At 42.8% G+C, this 21,687-nt stretch overlaps 1 protein-coding gene across 1 annotated transcript in view; it reads right to left on the bottom strand.

Moving 5' to 3' along the window:
* LOC112107756 (dynein heavy chain 5, axonemal-like) overlaps positions 1-21,687 on the bottom strand; it is a 273,895-nt gene that overhangs the window by 49,618 nt on the left and 202,590 nt on the right. The window contains exons 63-69 of the mRNA XM_026659242.1: positions 18,497-18,652; positions 18,058-18,240; positions 13,108-13,278; positions 11,894-12,272; positions 10,898-11,169; positions 8,622-8,786; positions 2,650-2,917 (exon numbers count right to left, since the gene is read on the bottom strand). Coding sequence (XP_026515027.1) covers positions 2,650-2,917; positions 8,622-8,786; positions 10,898-11,169; positions 11,894-12,272; positions 13,108-13,278; positions 18,058-18,240; positions 18,497-18,652 — 1,594 coding nt within the window. The remainder of the gene's footprint in view (positions 1-2,649; positions 2,918-8,621; positions 8,787-10,897; positions 11,170-11,893; positions 12,273-13,107; positions 13,279-18,057; positions 18,241-18,496; positions 18,653-21,687) is intronic.

Below are 21,687 nucleotides of genomic sequence, written 5' to 3'. Positions count from 1 at the left end.
TATATATAGGGCAGACAGTTTTGTTCAGTGGCTTTCAGCACCCCCACTATACAAATTTTTCCAGCCCCTATGTACCAAAGTAAAATTATATTAAAAGTTGCCAAAATTTATGAGAAGCGAGAGAGTTAGCCTTCAATTTATTTATTAATTTGTGTTTTCTGAAGAAACAAAAGGTGATATTTTTGCGGGCAAAAAAAGATGTGTGTGAAAATGGTAACTGTTGCCTCGAGACAAATACAGTAACTCCTCACTTACCGTCCTCCCGCTTAACGTTGTTTCGAAGTTACGTCGCTGCTCCATATGGGAACATACTCGTTTAAAGTTGTGCAATGCTCCCTTACAACGTCATTTGGCTGACTTTACAAGGGAGCATTGCACAAGTTCCTCTTCTCCGCCTCCTCCCCCTCCCTTCCTCCCTCCCTCCCAGCACTTCCCCCGCCACCAAACAGCTGTTTGGTGGCACTTAGGACTTTCTGGGAGGGAGTGAGCGGGGAAGCTGCTCTCTCCCACCCCACCCCACCCCCCCCGGCAGGCAGGGCCACCCGGAACGCAGGGGCTTTAGGGGCTGCAGGGCTCTGGGCTAAGGGGGCCCCGGGGCCCTGGCCTGCAGCTCTAAAGCCCCTTTCGGAATGCGGCCCTGAGAACACAGGCCGGAGGACTCAGGAGGAACAGGGGCAGCCGTGCAGCCGGAGAGAAGTGGCGTTTTCCCCTTCAAAGCCGGCTGGAGAGAAGCGGCGCTTTGAAGGGGAAAGCGACGCTTCTCTCTGGCCGCTGGCTGCGCGGCTGCCCCTGCTCCTCCTGAGTCCTCCGGATTTACATTAAATCTTATGGGAAAATTGGATTAGTTTAACATTGTTTCACTTAAAGTTGCATTTTTGAGGAACATAACTACAACGTTAAGTGAGGAGTTACTGTATAAAGAAATTTGAGATTTGTTACAGAGTGCAACGTCACCAGTTTTGGCAAGAAAACTCAGATTCAGTGACAAACATTAGCCCATTAAATTCGCAAATTCTTGTGAAAATTCCTGTTTTGACATGTGAATATTTGTATATAAAAATATATATCTTCCATCTTTCAGCATAAATCAGTCCCTCATTCTTAGCACAGAAAGACACATAGAAAAATGCATATTTAGGAATAATATCATCTCCTACAACAAACGTAGAGTGCTTCCTGTTAGTCAGGGTTGGGACCCAGCAGGGAGACGATGACTGATTCCTGCTGAGGTGACTCAGTCTGGCAGGTGGCTTATTAACTCCTACTTCCATGTAAGGAAGAGGCAAGTGACTCTTTGGGTAGAGGAAACTTGGATCTATGGCAGGAAAACTGGTGACAGCCAAGCTTAGGGAGAAAGTTCACCCTGAGGTTAATGATTTTATTATTGTTATTATTTGAAGTACCAATTCAGCCAAACCCCAGGAACGGAATAAATTTGGATGAGATGCTGTGGGCCAGGTTGCCCCCTCTCACATTATCTCCCTGGTGATGATCACCCCAAATTGTCTGTCCCCCCAAAAGGTAAATGCCACTGGTGTCAACATGTGCCCCTGCAGCAGCTCTGGCCACTGGTCCTCCTGTGACACCCAGATTCCAGTCAGCACAGCAGCTTCCAAGGACTAGCCCCAGCCACATCAGCTCCCACAGACTCTGGGTAGGATCTGCAGAAAAGTGAATGAAGCCTGGGGCTTTGTTAACTTGTGAGTGTAATCTTTGGGGGGCTAGAGTGGGGGATGATGTCTGTCCTACTAGCCCTTTCCTTCTGACTTTTCCCCGTGCCTGCCTGAATACAACCTCTTCCCCCAGCAGACCCTGAACCACACAGAGCCTCCACAGGGTGTAAGGAGGGGAACAGTGTTGTGGAGGGGTTGAAGCCCCCTTCTAGGCAGAGAGGGAAGATCCATGGCTGCAGGAACCCTCCTTGCATGTATCTATGTGGAAACAATCCGGCCCAATATGTATAGTTTCAGTTCAGAGCAGGGAGGGGTTCTAATTTACCATAAAGATTTCTATAAACAGAAACATAATATTGTTCTCTAATGAAAACACCATTCTAAATCAGGAGGGTAAATTATAATGAACATAAATACCCTGGAAACTTAAATATCCCAGGATTAACTGGTGGTAAATACTTATGATCTGTGTTTCCAGCAAGATACTAATTTTGTAACAAGCCGCAAGTTCCACAGCCATCCTTCATTGGAAAATATTTCATTATGAGAAACAGCATCTGTATATTACTGAAAATTCTGGCAGTTTTGGATGCCTAAAGTTAGGCACCTACATTTATTTTTAAGCATCTATGTACATAGTCTGATTGCAAAAGGCTGAGCACCACAGCTCCTGTTGACATTCAATCCACTTATTCCGGCTCCAAAATCTACACTTAGGCATCAATTTTTAGCACTTAAGCTTGCAGATTTTGCCTAATATTCTTCACAAGTTATTATATATTGAAACAACAAGATCACCAATAGTCTGTGTTACAAAATGAACAATGAAAATCTCACAAAAACAGTTTAATGCTTCGTGCATAATGAAATTGATTCACACAGGGATGCATTTAGTTAACTGAGGAATAGGGAGAACATAGAGCAGCATTCAGTAATCAGTAAAAGCAGCAACTGTCAGAATGATTTTTTTTTTTACCTTGAGGTGGTTCATTAGTAAATTTGATAGATGACTGCAAAAGATTAATAGGAAATTTTGAATGGACCTCTGTAGTAATCCATGTCCTGAAACCCTCGTTCACAGATTCCGTTGTTATGATGGTGTCCAATAATTCATCAAGGAAATCCAAGCCCAGGTGGCAGTTCTGCAGAAGGAGCCATCCTCCATCTTGCATACACTGATTTAATAAGCGCCTTGCATGGATCTCCTGGCCCTGACCCATTGAAATGGCACGACAAGGAGTATTCTGTAAGAAAAAAGTAAATATCTTGTAATCTCTTAGAAATGATTATTAGTGTTGCTTATTATTTTTACAGCACCACAGGGGCTTATGGAACTTAACAGACAAAGAAATGAAATGTAAGGGGGCGATCTAGGCTGCTGCACTAAAGCGGACACCTCTGAAGATCTGGGTTCTGAACAGGCCCCATAAGCTAAGAGGACACTACTTCTATGAACATGGTTGCAGCAGGATCCATGAAACACCCACCTTTGCTGCACTTCCCTTCCCCACAACTCTGTGGAAACCTTTCTGTGGTGCAACGTGGATAGGGAAGGAGGATTGGATGTAACTAGCAGTTTTCTGCTGGATGCCCCCCCACCCCTCCAGTTAAAGTACTACGCATTACTGTGGGCAGGGTGTGTAGTAGCTTACTGTTTTTCCCTTGTGACACTCTGTACTTCAATATAGCACTCTGGAACCCCCATATATAATGATATAATTATATGGTTTGTACAAAGTATGCCTTGTGAGCTCTCATTTAAAAAGTCTTGATGTGTTGACCATTAATATCCTGTTGAATTGTAGGTACTAACATTGTATGTGAAGTTGTTGAAATATGTGCTAGGTGGGAAACGCCTACAGCCAGCCTTTCAGTGGCAACAAAGGAGCAACTAATACTGACAAGACAGATTTACATCAGGACCAGCCAGACGTGTTCATGGCCCATCAAGAAGAATCCCACTCTCTCATAGAGGGCATGTACACAATGGGGGCTACTTCCCCTCCACATCACAGCAAAGATCTTTCTAGCACCTGGAGAGAAAGTATAAATGAGGGTCAAGGACATCACCTCTTAGCCTCGCTCCTCCCCCATCTCAACACCTGGAAGATCATTTGGAAGACAAAGACTTTGAACTGGGGAGATTGGTCCCAGGCTGAGAAGGAAATTCAGCCTGTACATTAAGAACAATAAAGTGCCTGGAACATCCAGTGAGCTACGAAAAGCTGTTTGATTCAAATCTTGCTTAGTCTGTTAAAGTTAGAATTTATACTGCGATTCTATTTTTATTTCTTATGTAACCAACTTTGACCTCTGTGCCTAACACTTACAATCACTTAAAATCTATCTTTCGGTAGTTAATAAACTTATTTTAATGTTTTGTTCTTACCAGTGAGTTTGTCTAAAGTGATTGGGGAATCTGCTCAGATTACAAAGGCTGGTGCATGCCACTTTCCTGTGGTGAACTAATTAATGAGCTTGCGCTGTTCAAGAGAAGGTCTTGAGCAGTGTAAGACAGGACATCACTGGGGTGCAAGACATGGGGGCTGGGATCTCCCTGCGTACAATTCATGAGTGGCTTAGAGAGCATTCATGCAATTCAGCTGGACATGTGTCTCTACATGTTAATGGCTGCTTGATCACAGTGCCTGGAGGGGTTTGCTGTTTGTCACTAGCATAGCATTGTGAGAGACAGCCCAGGCTGTAGAGTTTAAGAGGACTCATCAGTCTTGCAGTCTAGGTTGTACCCTAAAGGTATGTCACACTCCTTTATGCTGTGGAAAATCTTCAGGAGGCGTGATGGCTTTGGGGCAGCTCTGTAGTGATTTATGAATACTGTATGTTGACCTGGTTATTGGGATGTTTACTGTATGACCATATTGATTTAGTTTAATCAGGAGCTATCTGGGGAAAAAATGTAGGAAACGAAAGTGTGGCTCAAGATAAGAAGCGAAGCTCTGTGCATGGATGTCCTTGCCTCCAGGATTTATGGGGGGGCCAAACCCCCTGCCACTAATGTGGGAGCAACCATGCTACCCTAAGGCAATTAGAAAGAACCTCTGCAAGTGCAATCTTGTGGAGTTTTACTCCTGGGGGAATTCTGCGCCACTGTGCAGAATTCATGTTCCCCGCAGATTTCTCTGCTTCCCCGCAGAAAAATGACTTCTGACAGGGAAACAAAGGGAAGTTGCAAGAGCAGTCACGCACCACTCCCTAGCTGCGCAGGTACATCATTTCAGGAACCCAGAGCAGCCAGTGGAGAGGTAGATCACCGCAGGGTTGGGGACTCCCCAGTCTGTGGCTCCTACCCTGAGCTGGGCTCAGCTGCTAGTCCCAGCTGGGCTGGAGGCAGAAGCAGATGGAACTTTCTCTTCTCCTGAAAGGAGTGGCTGGGGCTTGGTCAGACCCACCCCAAGAAACCTCCCTCAGCTGCAGGAAGCTCAGCATCCTCCCATGCTTCCTGCCCCCATTGCTCCTTAGCTGTGGGGGAGGGCTCACTATAGGGGAGCTGCTCCCTCATCCGCCCAAACCCCGTGCAGCTGGACCTCGCATCCCCAGACACCCTCCCTCCCCAAGCCTCACCCCGTACACCCAGAACCCCCCTAGCCCTCCATACCCGAACCCCACCTCATTGAACCTCAACCCCTGCATCTGGAGCCCCCAGCCCCTCCCCCTCCAGACCCTCACCCCTGCACCCAGACCACCCCCCACTGAGCTCCTTGCACTCAAACCCCTGCCCTGAGACCCACCTCCCTGCACCCCCCTGAACCCTCCACACCCAGATCCCCATGCCACTGACCCCCAATTAGCTTCACCCAGACCCCCACCCCACCAAGCCCCACTCCCCCCTGCAGAGACTCCCACATCCAGACCCCTCCGCTGAGCCCCAACCAGCCTCTGTGCATCCAGATCCCCCCCACATCTAGACCCCCCACTGAGTTGACTGAATCCAGATTGTCCCACACAGAATCCTCTCACCCCACACCTGGATTCCCCACACTGAGCCCCTCCACACTTGTATGCCCCACACCTGTTGCACCTGGCACAGAGAGGCAGGGCCCCAGGGTGTTTCTGGGGCAGGCCCAGGCCTTGTGCTGTGTCAGGGTCGGGTGCAGCCTCACCACTGAGTCCGTGTCCCCAGGGTTGGGAGTGGGGAGGCTGCAGGATGATCTCTCACCTTTGTGTAGCCAGGAGGGCTAGACTGATTAATCTCTAGTCTTCCTCTATTTAAGTGGCTACAGCAGAGTCTGAGGCTAGGTCAGCACTACAGACCTATGTCGGTATAACGACATGTGAAAAATCCACACCCCTAAGCGACATAGTTATAACAATCTTAACCCCCTGTGTAGACAGTGCTGTGTCAACAGGAGAGCTGCTCAGATGCAGTATTTTAGGTGCAGACCTGCCATTACTGGCAGCAAGGCAGGATGGAATGAGGCTGTCATTGGCAAAATGGTAGGCCATGGAATCACAAGTATCACAAAGGCAGCTGAGAGAACCTATCCTTATATTGAAAAAAATCAACACCTGCAAGACCCCCCCCCCTCTTGTGACAATCAAGGTCCAGACAGGGGAGAACAGGGGGATTGAACCCCAAAGAATAAGCAGTTGAATCAACTGATTGTATACGTGTGCTATAAAAATATGTTGAGCAAGGTCTTTTATGAAAGCTTGTAATGTTCTAAACTTAGTGGTCATTATGAGATATGTAGACAGGCTGTGGTTCTGAATTTATGTATTTGTGTATATGGACAACTGTGCTCACAATCTGTGGTGCAGTTCCACCTCACTCCTCAGGGTGGAGGACAGGCAGGCAGGGAGGGGCTGCCTCCATAACCAGTTGAGACTAGCTCCGCACACCTAGCACTGTACCACCCAGGAAAAGACAAATGATGGGCCATTCGAGTTACTGGAAAGACACAGACATCCAAGCTAGAATTTCCCCAACTGAGAGTCACCATGCCCGAAGAAAAAAATATTGTGAACCCTTTTAAAATGGAAGGGGTTTGAAATGAAAGACATCCAGAAACTGAAGGACAGTGACTTGGTGGTTGCTGTCCATGAAACACTGGATCCTCCCTATGCCTAAGGGGTATGCTGGGAAACTGTTCAAAGGCAATAGGTAGAAGAGGGAATGGATTAGAAAAGGGATTTTATCTAATATGGAAACGTAATGCCTGAGGATGCACATTTATGTTTATTTTCTGTGTAACTTGTATAAGTTTGCTCTCCCTTACTATTTCATCTTTGAATCTGTGGCTTTTCTATTACATAAACCGTTTGTTTATTTCTACCCCAAGCAGGTCTCTGGTGTGCAAACTGAGTGGAGCTTATGTCTGGGAGACTGGTTTCACACCTCCAGGGATTGTAAACCAGAGGGAGAAAGTCTGAGTGTCTTGTAGTTAATAGCATGGGGAGGACAGATTTGGGGAGACTCAGGCCTGGAAGGCCTGTTAGTGTCATCCTGCAGGGAGTAACTAGGCTGGTGGAGGCCAGGTTGAGACCTTGTGCTTGTGGGCAGGATACTGGTGTCAGGGGTCTGGACCAAAACTGCACAGGATAAAGAAACTGAGCAGGAGGCAGCAGAACCCCTTTCTGGTCTGGGTGATCCCCAAAATGTCATACCCCATCAGATCACAGTAAGGATCTTTATAAGTTCAAGGAAGAGGGTCTTCTTCTGATCCCTGGGACAAGAGTGGTAGCTTGAAGAGCGATACTAAAAGGTCTGGGTTTTATTTTGCTTTAAATTTTGAGATTGTCTCTTTCAAGTTACCCTTCAAATGCACTGCTTCCAACAAAGATACAGATCCTAGTCCCTGTCTCAGGGATGTGTTCACAACCTCTATTTAAAAATAAAAAATTGGAACTAAGAAGATGGATGCCATATTCCCTGCTCACTCCATCTGCCTCCCTTCCCCACCCAGTGATTGTGAGTTGGCTTCCTAGACTGTAAATTCTTTGGGACGGGGATCATGCTCAGAGTAATCCAACTTGTGTTCCTAAAGCTAGACCCTTAAATCTATATCATATTTAGGCACCTAAGTAACAGTGGCCTGAATTTCAAAGGTGCTAAGCACCCACAGGTTTGAATGAAGCTAATGGGATTTATGGGTGCTCAGCACTTTGAATATCAGGCCACTCTTACTCAATGTTTATAACACTATGCATCTTTATTTGAAAATTTTGGCCAGAGTCTCATATACATCCTCAGAGGCAGGCAGCATAAGGGGATCTGTTATTCAGGTGAAAATTTCTTCTTGGTGAATTCATGTTTATATCTACATTTTGAACCATAAATACAAGGGACCACAACCCTTTTCAATGATGCTGTGATGTTGGTAAGCAATTTTGCATGTATCTACGAAGCAAATGTATTGAATGTTATGGTCTCCAGTTTCCTTTTGTCTTTCATCATTCACTGCAGTCACTGACACAAATGAATTGGTAACTGTGGCGTATGCGTATGTACAGATCTAGTTAAGAAAGGCGGGTCTGGTTCCCCGAAACACCCTCCACATCAGGGCATCAGCCAGGCTTCTGAGGAACATTTTCACAAATCTGTTCACCTGCTGGATTAATTAAACATTGTTCTATTTCCAACTGTAACTGCCATCAGTTCATACAATAAACAAAAGATAACAAGATACATCACCAGCATTGCTTTTTTCATGATATTTCATGGTGATCTCTGGCACAGAAACAGCTGTCTCTTTGTACAAACTGACTGGGAAAAGTAGAAATCTAACATTGCCATTTTTCTCACAGACCCAAAATCCATTTCCCAAGAATACAGGTATGAACAAAAGTGTGCTCATATGAATGCATGTGAAAAGTGACAAAAAGGGGTCAACTCACTGCAAATCAAAATTCAATTTCTAATTCAACAAAATATTCATCAATAATTTTTACCACCGTTCACGCAGCTCTACTAAACACGATTTAAGATACCTTTGATTTTGCAAGACGCTCTATATTTTCAGTGGGATCAGATCCCATAGATAAAAAGCAAGTCAAGGGTGTTCGACAGTCACTTTCAGTCCACATTGCTTCCATATCAAGAATAAATCCTTCTGCATATTTCACACTGAGAGATTCTGCAATGTAGTGCCGCGCCTGCAACAAACATTTCCAAATACACATTAAATAACCTTACTTGCATACCCTTACCCACAGCAATGTGTGTCACACAAACCCAATGTCTACCACCATGGAAACTGAGGAACCAGTCACAGATAGCCCTGGTGGACCGGATGGAGGAGCTAGATCAGAGTTCAATTTAACATAAAATATTATAGCTTTAAATGGAAAATTTCTTACCTGATGCTGTCCTTTCTGGGACTGACCTATTCCCAGTCCAAGACATGTGGGCAGCACCTCTCCTGCAAACACTGGAGGCAGCTCTGATTTTATCCATAAGGTGCTGGGCCTTGCCCATGCCCCTTCTGCCCTCATTTTACATGAGTACTTCCAAAGCTAACTTGAAAGAGTAAATTCTAATTGGGATATAAAACATAACCTTTTGGACAGTAATGCCTCTTCAAGTGTAGTAACTATATATATGAATCCTGAAGAGTCCCATTACAGAAGCACCTGGAAGGACTTATCTTTGGTGTGACTGCGCTGACAGGGAACTAAATTTTTCATTACAGATCATGACCTCTCCCCCAGTCCAAGATATGTGACTTAGTGAGCACATTAGGCAGACTCTGAACCCTTCTAGAATAGGTTTATCCAAAGCTATATAGACTTTGGTGATGCAATTTATCCAGCTGGCAGTGGGAGATTTAGAAACTTTCAGACCCCAGAATATAGGGAGAAAAGAAGTGAATAGAGGTATTTTTTCTTAACTGTTCAGTTCCACAAAGGTATATTTTAACTGTTCCTCTCACATCTAGCATGTGCCGTGCTCTTTCTTTCAAAGGAAGAATGCTCTTCTATGATACATGGAATAAAGTGTTTGTAACGAATGTTTTTGCAGTATGCAAAAGGACCTTGTCTTCATGGAAGATGCAGTGATGGTCATCCCTTCTAAGACTGTAAATCCTAGAACTTCTTCTTGCTGACTTGATTACAGCCTGGACCGTTCATCCTCCACTCTGCCATTGGCCAGGAAATGGAGGGAAATGCTCCTGAGGGTTCCCAGATCCTCCTCATGGAAGGAAAGAGATTTGGAAAGAATGCCAGACTCTTTTCCAAGTGATTCAGTTACACATTTGAGAATGCAAGAGGGAACCATGGACCTTTATTTCTGGTGGACTGGCCCAGGGGATTTACCCCCCAAAGAATCCCTGATCAATGAGGATCCACCTGCTAGGTTTCAAATGCTGAAGAGGATGGAAACACACTTGTTGACTTGTCTCTGGAGGAGTCTTGGTGGATGCAAAGGCCCCAATAAGCCATCCAGACTCAGAGTTTCTTCCCCTGGCAGAATGAGGGACCATGGGCTGGGAGCAATTGTGGTATATAGAGCTCCCCTTCTCAGGCTCCTCCTACACACATAGATCACCTCTTGGCCTTTGCCTACTCCATGTGATGCGCTACGACATGCTGGGCAAATAGAGATTAAAAAAGGGGCAGGAACTTGGTGGTATTACTTGAGGAATGATCCCTGAAAAAAATGTTGTCCTCTAGATGAAGAAGGGGCGCTACTCCACAATTTACCTGTAAGAGTTGGAATAATAATAGATGAGATAGGAGAAGTGAGATGCTACTCTTTAGTCTGGCTACAGGCATAGAATTTGGAGTGAGAGTGGAAGGGACGTGATTAGAGCTGTACAAATAACAGATGTATCAGTTTGTTGGCAATTAAAAAACAAGAAAATTGTTTCGTGTCGGCCTATTCCATATTTGCTATGTGCCTTTCAGAGATTCAAACTGAACTATTCTCTTTCCACTGCTTAAGTGAAGAAATTAGACTGTGTCTTCTTATGTGAAGAAACACAAAAGCTGTACAAATTTCAGGACCATTCTGTATAGCTGTGCCACTGTGGAAGACCGGTAACCCTTCCTAGCACATAAAGCAATATAATAGCTCTAATTAACATATTGCATATTCCTTTTTAATTTGTTATAACCAGCTATGTAAAAAGTATCCATAAAATATTTCCAAACATTTAGAATGGGCAATTGGATTTCTGCCATGTATTTTGTGGCAAAACCAAAGAAACTTGTACCAAGAATGCTAGCTTATGGCTTATACCATACATTAAATTTCTACTCCTCACCTGAGCAATGGTATGATCAGGGCACCAGCTGCGGATAAGGAGCAGTTTACGGAATGTATCCAATAAACTGTCATATCCATCAGGAAGAGGAGCCTCTTCAGGTGCTTCTTTATCAAACCAGGCTTTCCAGGCCTTTTCATTCCTTGTAACTTGCCCCAGAAGCTGGTTAAAAGGGTACAGATTAGATAACTGTACAAGATTGAGCCATGTCATGTCAAGGATCCACTTCTTTGGCTTTGGTTGTACAGAGTTCAGATCCAAACTTGCACCTCCTGCAAGATGAAAAGCATTGTGAAGAAAGCATACATCATTTAAGCCCAAATTATGAGTCAAAGTACTTAACTCTTAGTGGTAACAATCTTATGGAATTTGCAAACAGAAATCTGGATGCCCAAAACTGCATTGCAAAACTTCATTAATTCATGTATAACCCAAAGTCCACAAAATGAAAGGGAGAAAAGGTGGTCTTGTATTAACACGCAGGAGGAGGAGTCAAGACATCTGGGCTCTTAGGGCATGACTCTGAAGTGCACAATGCCTCCTGAAGGATGGAAGTTAAAGGCTCTCAGCAGTCCACAGGGCTGGTATCTTAATTTCTCCATGATTCATTTTCCTCATCTGTAAAGTAGGAATAATTGCCTACCAAACAGGGTGCTGCATGAAAGCCCCCAGAGCAGAAGGAGAAAGCATCAGAGGACAATCTCATCCTCCTTCACCTAGGCCAGAAAACCTGGCCTAGAATGAGGAAGCACATGCCTCTGTCAAGGGCAACACAACGATCATGCTCTTCTTGCACGCCAGAAGGCACAGTACCTGTTTACACCATCATCCCACCGAGGCCGGTAGCTTAATGCCACCACCATCGAATCCTTAACTAATGGACACTGAGATCCATGGACACTGGAAGGCACAAAATATCGGTAATATAAATATTGCAAAGTGCTGGTTTGACAACTCATGGATATATTTAAGTAGGAACATATTACAAGAAACTACCTTTGATGAGTGTCTGAAACTCATTGTGAGAAATTTTCTTGGCCTGCAAATCAATCTTCAGTGCCATGAGCAATGTGAAGAGGAACTTGTGATTTTCATACAGCCCTCGCACAGTGTACTTGTATACTTCATAGGTGAGATGCTCAATTATGTTGGCTACTCGTTTGGCTGTGATCTGAGATTTCACTGATCTTTCCACCGATAGATCAAAAATGCCAAGGAATTGCCGTAAGGATGTCTGGTACATTACATTTACCAAGCTCATTTCCACAATTAGGAAATAAAGGATGCTGCCACGGCAAGCAACTGGACGATATTCTTCACGTGCGGTGTTGATTTTCACCTCTGTCTCTGCTGCAACATTTAATTTTTCACTCACCTTAAAATAAATTGAAAGACCATGTAGATTATGTTGTGTCACTTGTGATTTATACAGCAAGTATAGAAAGAAAGGTATTGATTGAGAAGATAACAGTATTTTTATTTAAATGTTACTTTTCATTGTAAGAGATTAAGGGCAGGCACTGGGTCTTCATATGTATTTACACAACCACAACGTGCTTTGATATTGCTTGGGCCCACTAGGCATTATTTTATAAAAATGTGCCCCGCCAGAGTTGTATTTTCTATAGAGGATGCAAGACAGGCTTGCAGAGGGCTCCCTGTGCTGCTCTGAGGCTGCTGACACCTGATCCCTGCAGCTGTGAGTGGGAGGCTGTGATACTAGCTGGGCAGAGCGGAGACCCCCAGGCAGTATTTCCAGGAAGAAGAGGATGAGGAGGAGCCTCCAGCCACAGGGGAGGACACCCCAACCGCTGAAGGATACTGCTGTGGGCTCGTGCTTCTCTTCCTCCCCATTGCAGTCCTGGCTGGAGATCTCTGCTCTGCCCTGCCAGGACCAAAGCCTTCCCCCCTCCGCCCCCACCCAACACACCTTATGCTTCCAGGAATCATGTGTCAGCAGCCCTGGGAGCTGTGCAGGGAGCCCTCTGCAACTGATGTTTTTTCCCCTGATTTCAGTGTGTCTGCTGAAACTGGTGTTTACTGATCTTTAGCCATTAAAATTGAATCCTGCCAGGCCTAAGTATATTATTTATTTGTTATGCAGTCAGACATTATGTAGTACTATAAATTGCGGAACAACAGCAAAGAGGCAAGTCTGGTCATACAATATTTAAATAACAAAATATATCCCTAATTTATTCAAAAGTCACCTCTTCTGCAGTTGTCTTAGTGATTCTTAGGACTTCTATCAGAGATTCATCTTCAACCAGAGACCCTTCTGTGCTGGTTAGACGGAAGAGAAGACTGTCTTCAAGATCCTGCATTTTCCTCTTGTTAGATGTCACTTCTTCCATCAGCTTGACTCTTTCTGCCTCCAGTTCCTATAGAAGAAAATATTAGAATCTTTAAAGTTTATTCAAAGGAAAGATGACTTATACCCATGCAGAAAATGCACGATTTCATGCATGACAGAAAGAATGGGAATTTTTCTACTGTTTCTCTAAGACACAAAAATTTATGTAAAATGGGATGTATGCACAGACTGTATTAATTTGAGTAATGGAGCATATGGATTAATGAAATTGTAGGCTGAGTATCAGGAAAACTTCCTGACAGTAAGGTCTATGAAGCTGTGGTAAAAGACACATTGTTTTGAATAGTTAAAATTAGACTGGACAAAGGACTAGAAAATGTAGTGCACGGACTAATCTTGCATAGGCGGGGGAACTGGATAGATGACCTTTTCCATTTCTAATTTCTATTATTCTTTGGTTTAGCAAAGTACAATTTTTCTCTCAACTTATAAAGCAAGAGATGCTCTAGTGGCGAACATTTGTACAATGTGACATTTCTATAATATTTCTACAAGGAAAACGGACAATGGAGGAGATCTTCTGCCCACTCAATCTGATTTGTGCTGCTCCAGTGGCCTAATACAGACCCAAAGACGGCATAACTGGCCAGCTCTGGAGTCCTTTTGCATAGACGGAGTGTTGGGGTATGGCCATGAAGGGCCTGTGGGCCCAGCTGCTGGAAGACCCTCTTGACCCATCCTCTGCAGGGAGGATACTTTGCCTCTCCTGAATGTTCAGTTTATTTAGCCAGCTGACTAAACCTCTTATTGTAAAATTGGTATTTTTAAAAAAAAATATTGGTTTATGTATATCCATAATGCCTGACAATCTATCGTCATTTATTTCAATATGTCGTGTTACTGAGACAATGGAGCTGCTGTTCTGAATGTCAAGGGGTAAGGGATTCTCCCCAAATTCTTCCCAAACATTGGAAATCTTTCACTTTGGAAAACTGTCATCTGTTGCTTTTCATTCATATTGTATAGCCATGATACCTTAGAAAGTTACAAATAACTGAATCATAAGTAAAGGGAGTGGCTCAAACATGATTTTCATCTTGACTTTAAATTCTCCCCATTTTCCCCTCAACTTTTCATACCAATATAGCACAGGACAGGGGTTAGCTCTAAAATGTGAATTATAGAGTAGAGCCCTTGACAGGGCTTGTAACTCTTTGCTCCCTTCTTCCTTCACAAATGGCTCAAACACCTCCAGTTTGTAACCACCACCGCTGCATATTTTATTTGTGTTATATCAAGCATCACCCCCTTATGGTCCCATGCAGCAATTCTATTTACAGTATCATTCGATCATCATCCCCTTTTGCCAGAGAGAAGAGAGGGAAGGGATCTCCCCCTGCACAGGTCTCTCTTTACCTGGGCTGGGCTGGGCTGGGCTGGGCCGGGCCGGGCCGGGCCGGGCCGGGCCAGGCCTCCCCACCCAACACTTCCTTCCTGTGCTCTTTTTAAACCACTTGCCTGTTAATGGACTAATTAGCTCATTAACTTCCTAACCCCAGTCTTGCCTAGTAACCAGGCACCCCCTGACCAATTAGGCCTTCTTCAGGGGAACCTAATTGCTGCCAATAGTGCCCAGAGTACTGGCTCAAGCTCCATCTCTCAGCACTCTGTCACAGGCCCTAATTCAGAGTACTTGAGCATGTGTTTATCTTTAAACATACCTTTAAATTCAATTTCATACATTATTCATTCCATATTTAATACTTTAATGTATATCTTTAAAAAATAGTTAAACAATTTTTCCCCATTTGCCCCTAAATGCTAGGTTTCTGCCTGCAGAGAATTTTTATGGCTGCATTTATAATATCGGAAAATAGCAGTTTAGAATAGAAGTAGTGGCAGCACCTTCACTATTATGGTGCAACAAGGTGCTTCTATAATTATCATCACCCAAGTGACATGCATCCGACGAAGTGGGCATTCACCCACGAAAGCTTATGCTCCAATACATCTGTTAGTCTTAAAGGTGCCACAGGACTCTCTGTTGCTTTTTACAGATCCAGACTAACACGGCTACCCCTCTGATACTTATCACCCAAGTGGTTTCAGCAACACATTTTTAAGACGAGAAGAATACACCCTCCACTGGTTATTCATTTTATTGATTCCTGTAGCAGCCCTTAAGAATGTCAGGGCTCTTTCTTTCATTTTTAATCTGTTGCTGAAGGTCAGTAGTTGTGTACCTCCCTTCCTGTTTATAACAGGAGGCCTGCTTTTCAGTTTTGCTGATACAGCCCTGTCTTTTCTTTGAACTAATTTATCATTATCAGAGCTCCCTTGGTTTTGAGTTTCTGTGGCAGAACATTAATCTCTTCTTGAGAGAGGAGGGACAGGTACCTTAACTATTTTATCTCTGCTAAAAGGGGAGAGGTTTAATAAATGTTTATCATTTCACAACTGCATTCTAAAGCAGTAGGTAGTGCTAATACTAAACAGATATTCTGCAGCCCCAGTTAGCAAGACATTGACCACTAAACTTCCCAGCAAGCAGTCAATTAAACCATGAAGGGGTAAGGCAGAGATGAATAGAAAAGGTCTAAGAAGGAAAGAAATGAAGTTGCAAAACTTCACAGGGTTGATGTGAGGGAGTAAGGCGCTTCAAAACACTAGCGATAGGATTTTCAAAAGCACTCAGCCTAACTCTGTTCCCAATTAAATCAACAGGAGTTTCAATGGGCACAGAGTCAGACCACAGATAAGTACTTTTGAAAATCCCATGCTAGATTTCCTCAAACACTAGAGACAGGCCTGGGTTCACAAAATTGATTTAAGTTCAGGAACCCTTTTTCATGTAACAAACTCAATTTTTAAACATTCTGATTTATGAAAATCTTTTTCTAGTTGAACAGGAAGCCTGTGCTACATATCAGAGAACAAGGAACTGCCTCAAAAGCAGGCTGGTTCAAGTGGATGATTTATGTATGGTATATATGGTACTCTACATCATTATTTTTATTAGCATTTTCTCTCTCCTTCTCAGCTCCTTCACCCCCGCCCCCCCATCCTCTCCTATGTGAAAGTAAGCCCAATAAAACTTACACTTTCATTCAATTTTTTGTACTCACAGTCTTTGAGTTGTTTCGGAGTTATGCAAAACAAGTGTGACACAGAGGCCCATTGATTGTTCACTACTCTGTCAGCAACTCTTGTCAGCTCACTACACCTAACACACTGTTGTCATGATATATAACCAAAAGTTGGCATGTAATATAGCATTGGAAAAAATAGCTTACTGATCATTAATATTCTTGCATGATGTATGTACAAGCCATGTACTAAGTGTTATAGACCCGTGCTAGTATTATGGTCTTAAAATGTGTTTGTCTAGGGCAGACTGCGTTTATGCATTGCTTGCCAAAGGAATGTGTATTTCTTTGTCTGGCCAGCCTGGTTGAAAGGCAGACACAATGAAGGCATATTTACATAAAAGGTAAACAAAGCCATCAACCCTAGCAAGTCAAGATAGCCTCTTGTGAGGGTCTGAATGTCAAATGATAAGTAATTGAATCAACTGATTGTATACATTATTACTGTTTTATACAAGTGCATCAAGTAAGGTCCATTAGGAAAGCCATTGACACACTGGTAATTAGTATCATTGTAAAACATATGCATTAACGCTATATGAGAAATTATGAATACTCACTGATACTATGCTTTAAAGTCTGTGACAAGGAAGGGAGAAACAGGTTTTCTCCCAGATAGGAGGGAAGGCAGCTTTCTACCCGTTTCCAATGAAAGTAAGCCAGGTGTGACCAAAAACAATGGAAGCCCAATTTACATACAAATCAGCAGGGGAATGGGAAGTTCACAGAAAGGAAAGAATAGCATGAGGTCATCCAGAGTCCAGGGACAATACAGTGAGTTTGGGAAGATATAAGGGGAGAGAAGCTTCTTGGCATCCATCACTGGACAGACACAAGGGGCCAGAGCTTTTGCAAGCTGAGAAAGATGGGGCTTTCAACCAGGGGGATTGAAGTCTCTGGGATCTGAATATAAGTGAAAAATCTGCTTAGGCAAAGAACTTTCACCTAGGAAGACAAGGGAAACTAGCACTGTGTATGCGTCTGTGGAAGGTCTTGACTAAGAGAAAGTCAGCCATGTCTAGGAAGAAAAAGATTGTTAAGAAAACTACCTTGAGCAAAGACTGTAGCTTGTAAAGTTAGGTTTTAAACATTAGAAAGAGTATTTTTACTTTTGTTGGTTTGTAGCCCATTGTACCTACAATCCCTTCTACTTGGTATCACTTAACCTATGTCTTTTTGTTAATAAATTTGTTTTACTTTTATTCTAAATCAACCCCATGTTGTATTTGAATTGAAGTGATTGTTAACCTGTACTTTTGTCCCTTTAAAGAAGCAATGAAACTTACTGTTTCTCTGAGTGTTCCAGGAGGGAGCTGGACACTTCAGGGCAGACGGTTTGGAGAAAATTTGGGACTGGGAGTGTGTTGGGGGTCATGCTGCAAGCAGTAACCAAGGTTGGTGGAGACCACTGCGGAGCTGTTGTGTTGTAGGCAGGCTGCTAGGATCAGAACACTGAACCAGGGCTGCACACCACACAGACACTCAGGGAACCACGTGGTTGTCTGCTGGCTGTTGGTGTCCAGGCTGTGAGCCACAGTAGCAGAGCATCTAAGGCACCCAGAGTTACAGGGCAGGCAGTGACACAACTTCTCACTGTTCTGGGTTGCACCCTGAATTGTGACAAGTCGACTCAAATTGCAAAAGTAAACCCTCTCTTTTATACAAGTTCAAATGTTGCTAACCCAAAGATCAGCATTTACCTGTTTTTCAGTGAGAATGACACGGCCAAGGAGCTGATCTTCCAAGCCTTTCATGGTAACAGTAAAATCAATCACAGCCGTTTTTGCACTGATTTCTGGAGTGTAGGCGGGATTAGCCAATTTAGTTGTTATATAAAGGGTAAATCCCTTCATTACATCTACCTCCTTGTCACCTACTTTTACCTGAAAATAAAATATAAATATATTTTTTCATTTTTTAACACTTGACTTTCCAACAAACAGTTGTTTCTTCCAATGAAAGAGGATCCCCCTTAAAAAAAAATCAGAACAAGTCGGATAAATTATTTATTTAAATAAGTGTTGGCTGTCTGCCTGTCTAAACATTTCAAAGGTGCAATCACTATGGTGTCTAGTCACCAGCTGATATCAGGTATCTATGCCACTGTCCTTTTATTTTCATGTTCAAAATTCATCTTACTTTATGAGTTGAGCCAGATTTTATGAAATTTTTTTCCAAAATGTTATCCAGAGCAGGATCGAGTTCTTCTCCAACATCTTCTATTAACAAAGGTCTTCCTAGGGAAAGGCAGTCTTCTAGGTGACTCCTGAAGTATTTGTGGTTCAGAGATGTAACCTATGGAGATTTGCTTATAATAAAATATAGTTTTGCTCTATACAGTGATCAACATAAAATCAATCATAATTTTTTAAACATTCAATTCACAGTGAGAGACCCACACATATCACCACAATTTTTGGGCCTACTCCTGCTCCCATTTAAATTAATGGAAGTTTTGCCATTGACTTGAATGGGAGGAGAATCTGGCTCTTTGCTTTTCCTCATTGTTATCTATTTTATTTGCTTGCTTTACCTGGCTCCCATCACTGTAGTGCCTGAGTATCTCATAAACATTAATGACTTTATCCTCACAACACCCATGTGAGGCAGACAAGTGTTTCAGTGGATGATGGGGTTGGAGCAGATATTGTGAGGTACTGAATGCCTCCTGAGAGGTGTTGAGAACCTTCAGTTGCCATTGACTTCAACAGGAGCTCAGCACTTCACAAGATCAAATCCCTTCCCAAATCTTTGAATTCCAAATGGTCTGGTCATGATTTATTTATAATTCTTAAATTGCGTGCAAGTCTTTTTCAGTCTTTGGATGAAAATATAATAGTGTTCCTCATCAGCCTGGTAAATTGTGTTCTTTCAGATGACATTAAGATACACACACAATTAAAATGAAGAAAGTCCTTGCCCAGAAGACATAGATTCATAGAAAAGTAGGACTAGAAGGGACCTCGATAAGTCATCTAGTCCAGTCCCCTGCACTGAGGCAGGACTAAGTATTATCTAGCATCTCTATATATACTTTTTCAATTAAAATGTTTAGAAATATAGTACACAGATATAATTAGATAAATATAAAACATATAATTGAAAAGACTACTACTATAGCTGTTCACACTTTTAGCCTTGTTAAAATTGAAGTATATATAAAACCATCACAATAGCACTATGCCCATAGCTTCTGTCAAAATTAGGTTGATGGATAAGAAGAGATTGATTGAGAAATAAGATAAACACAACAACTGCACAGGAAATGAAGATGTTCCAGATGTGATGCTATGACCTAAACCCTCACCCTTCCGAGGATCTGGCCTAACCCTTTTCACCCCTTGACTCCCAGCTTGAAGACCAACCTTACATTGGGAGGTTTGGTGTATGGTCCAGAACCCCTAGACCAATGTCTGTTGAGTAGTCCCACTCCTAGAAATGATAAACACAGCTAAAACCATGAAAAAAACCTAAAATGTAAAAAGAGATAAAGAGAAAAGGAGGAGTTTTAATATACTTTCAAAGAGACCCGGAAAAGAAAAAGGGATGTTTATAAATCTAAATGTTAGCAAAAAGAACCCAGTGTGTTTTTTCACATGAAGAACTGGGGAGAAAATGTTTTTGACTTTAAATTCTGATATAACTACTGGTCTGATGTTAGAAAATTGATGAAAAAGTTATTTCAGGGCCAGTATCCCCCATGTTCCCATGGCCATGGTGCTAGGAATATATACTGATGTGTCTGAATTGAAATAAAGACAAACACCTAGCCAAAATGTGTGTGGTTACACCCAATAAATGTACTTTATCACTCTGGTTCCCAAAACATATATCCTACACAGAACCAGCTGTGCCAGGTAGAGCTTCAGAGTCTCAATGCGTGGATGAGACGATGGTGTAGAGAGGAGGGGTTTAGATTCATTAGGAACTGGGGAAACTTTTGGGATGGGGGGAGCCTATACAGGAGAGATGGGCTCCACCTAAACCAAAGTGGAACCAGACTGCTAGCACTTAACATTAAAAAGGTTGCAGAGCAGTTTTTAAACTAGGAGATGGGGGAAAGCCGACTGCTGCAGAGGAGCACGTGGATTGGACAGAGATTTTTCTTAGAGGAGAGTCTATTGATAGAGATTCTCTAAGTTATAGTCAGGAGCAGAGAATGGAAGAGGATAATGTAAGAGCCAGATCAGATGAGAAACATTCACATAAAAAATCGGACACATCAGAAAAGGGCAGACAAATAAACAGTGACCGGTTTTTAAAGTGCTTGTATACAAATGCTAGAAGTCTAAATAATAAGATGGGTGAACTAGAGTGCCTCGTGATAAAGGAGGATATTGATATAATAGGCATCACAGAAACCTGGTGGACTGAGGACAATCAATGGGACACAATCATCCTGGGGTACAAAATATATCGGAAGGACAGAACAGGTCGTGCGGGGGTGGGGGGGGAGTTGCACTATATGTGAAAGAAAATGTAGAATCAAATGAAGTAAAAATCTTAAGTGAATCCACATGTTCCATAGAATGTCTATGGATAGTAATTTCATGCTCTAATAAGAACATAACATTAGGGATCTATTCGACCACCTGACCAGGATAGTGATAGTGATGATGAAATGCTAAGGGAAATTAGAGAGGCTATCAAAATTAAGAACTCAATAATAGTGGGGGATTTCAATTATCCCCATATTGACTGGGAACATGTCACCTCAGGACGAAATGCAGAGACAAAATTTCTCGATACTTTAAATGACTGCTTCTTGGAGCAGCTGGTACGGGAACCCAGAAGGGGAGAGGCAACTCTCGATTTAGTCCTGAGTGGAGCGCAGGAGCTGGTCCAAGAGGTAACTATAACAGGACCGCTTGGAAATAGTGACCATAATATAACAACATTTAACATCCCTGTGGTGGGAAGAACATCTCAACAGCCCAACACTGTGGTATTTAATTTCAAAAAGGGGAACTATGCAAAAATGAGGGGGTTAGTTAAACAGAAATTAAAAGGTACAGTGACTAGAGTGAAATCCCTGCAAGCTGCATGGACGCTTTTTAAAGACACCATAATAGAGGCCCAACTTAAATGTATACCCCAAATTAAGAAACACAGTAAAAGAACTAAAAAAGAGCCACAGTGGCTTAACAACCATGTAAAAGAAGCAGTGAGATAAAAAGGCATCTTTTAAAAAGTGGAAGTCAAATCCTAGTGAGGTAAATAGAAAGGAGCATAAACACCGCCAAATTAAGTGTAAAAATGTAATAAGAAAAGCCAAAGAGGAGTTTGAAGAACGGCTAGCCAAAAACTCAAAAGGTAATAACAAAATGTTT

The sequence above is a fragment of the Terrapene carolina genome, unplaced genomic scaffold (assembly GCF_002925995.2).
Source record: "Terrapene carolina triunguis isolate 2854851 unplaced genomic scaffold, T_m_triunguis-2.0 Scaffold613, whole genome shotgun sequence".
Lineage (NCBI taxonomy): Eukaryota > Metazoa > Chordata > Testudines > Emydidae > Terrapene > Terrapene triunguis.
Note: the sequence above shows the minus strand (reverse complement) of the source record. Positions and strands in the feature narration are given on the sequence as shown.